This window comes from Myotis davidii, unplaced genomic scaffold, assembly GCF_000327345.1.
Source record: "Myotis davidii unplaced genomic scaffold, ASM32734v1 scaffold211, whole genome shotgun sequence".
Taxonomy (NCBI): domain Eukaryota; kingdom Metazoa; phylum Chordata; class Mammalia; order Chiroptera; family Vespertilionidae; genus Myotis; species Myotis davidii.
The window spans coordinates 161,213-162,639 of NW_006282523.1; the positions used below are offsets into that span (position 1 = coordinate 161,213).

The 1,427-nt window shown below is 61.0% G+C and overlaps 1 protein-coding gene across 1 annotated transcript in view; it reads left to right on the forward strand.

The window, feature by feature from the left end:
• Positions 1 to 1,427, forward strand: part of CCDC40 (coiled-coil domain containing 40) — an 18,086-nt gene that overhangs the window by 9,284 nt on the left and 7,375 nt on the right. The window contains exon 10 of the mRNA XM_015559730.1: positions 4 to 81. Within this exon, the coding sequence (XP_015415216.1) occupies positions 4 to 81 (78 nt within the window). The remainder of the gene's footprint in view (positions 1 to 3; positions 82 to 1,427) is intronic.

Genomic DNA, 1,427 nt, shown 5'->3' on the forward strand with positions numbered 1-1,427 from the left:
CAGGAGCAGACCACCTCCAACAAGATGACCAAGTACTTCCACCAGCTGCTCCACAAGCTGCAGAAGCAGAAGACCAACCTGGTGCGCCACCCGCCGCCTCCCACCGCGGCCTCCAGGGGCGCCTGGGGACCGGGAGGGGGGCGCCCGGGGACCCGCCAGGCCACAGACCGCAGAACCCGAGTGGGCAGGGGCCTGGGGGTGTCTGTTCACGGCTCACGTTCTCCAGCTGTAAAAGCCATGATTTTGTGCCCTGCCGGTGTGGCTCAGCGGATAGAGCATCAGCCCGAGGACTGAAGGGTCCCGGGTTCGACGTGGGTCAAGGGCACAAGCCTGGAGGGCAGGCTGGATCCCAGGCGTTTGGTTGTGGCAAGCCGGGGCACTCACAGGGCAGTGAGCGGAGACTAGGCAGCTGCCATCTGCCGCCAGGGGTGAGCTCCTAGGAGGCTGGCATAGTTCCTGCTGGAAACCTTTCTGAACACGCGTGCTCATACATGTGCAATGGAGTAAACACAGGCACATGAAGACATGGAAACACTCGTGTCCACATCCCCGTGCACACATGAGCAGACACACTCGTGGACACAGGTAAACGTGGGCGCACACAGGTACTCACACCTTCACCTCGGGCTCCCTACGTATCCGTTTTAACTCCATCCTAAACCATTTTCTTAATACACCTTCCTATTCAGGAAGGTTACTTTTTATGTCCGGCCGGTGGGGTTCAGTGGTCGAGCGTCAGCCTAGGAACCAGGAGGTCACAGTTCGATCCCCGGTCAGGGCTCATGCCCGTGTTGTGGGCTCGATCCCCTGTGGGGCATGCAGGAGGCAGCGGGTCCATGATTCTCTCTCATCGTTGATGTTTCTATTTCAGTCCGCAGGCCGACGCTCTGTCCGCTGGTCTAGGTCTAACTGTTTATAAAAATGTGGGCAATGTCTGGGGAGGACCAGAGGCGGTGCTCCCCAAATGTCAGCCGTGGTCACTCTATCTTGGTGGGTGCGGTCGGGAGGCCCAGCCGAGCTAAGGTGACCCCCGACCCAGCTGGCAGGCTCACCTGTCCTCCGGGGGACGGGCTGCTGTCTCCCTGGTGGCCCGCTCACCGCTCCAGGACACGGGCATGTGCCCTGACCAGGAAGCGGGACCCGGGGCTGGGAGCACTGCATCTCCTTGGGAGGTCCTGGCTGACATCCCGGAAGTCCCGCCAGTCCATTTTCTGGAAATTGGGAGCAAGACCACCAGCTGGGAGCGCAGTGGGTGCCCTGGGAAAGCTAAGGGGTGTGGTGGGTGTGAAGTAACCTGCCGGCCCTGCTTCAGACCTCCAAGGCCAGTCCCCGGGGCTCCGGGCCACCAACTACCCTGTCCCCCACTGCCCAGGAAACTCAAGCATTAGTACCGTCCGTGTCCAGAAGAGGGCAGTAAAGAGTCTTCC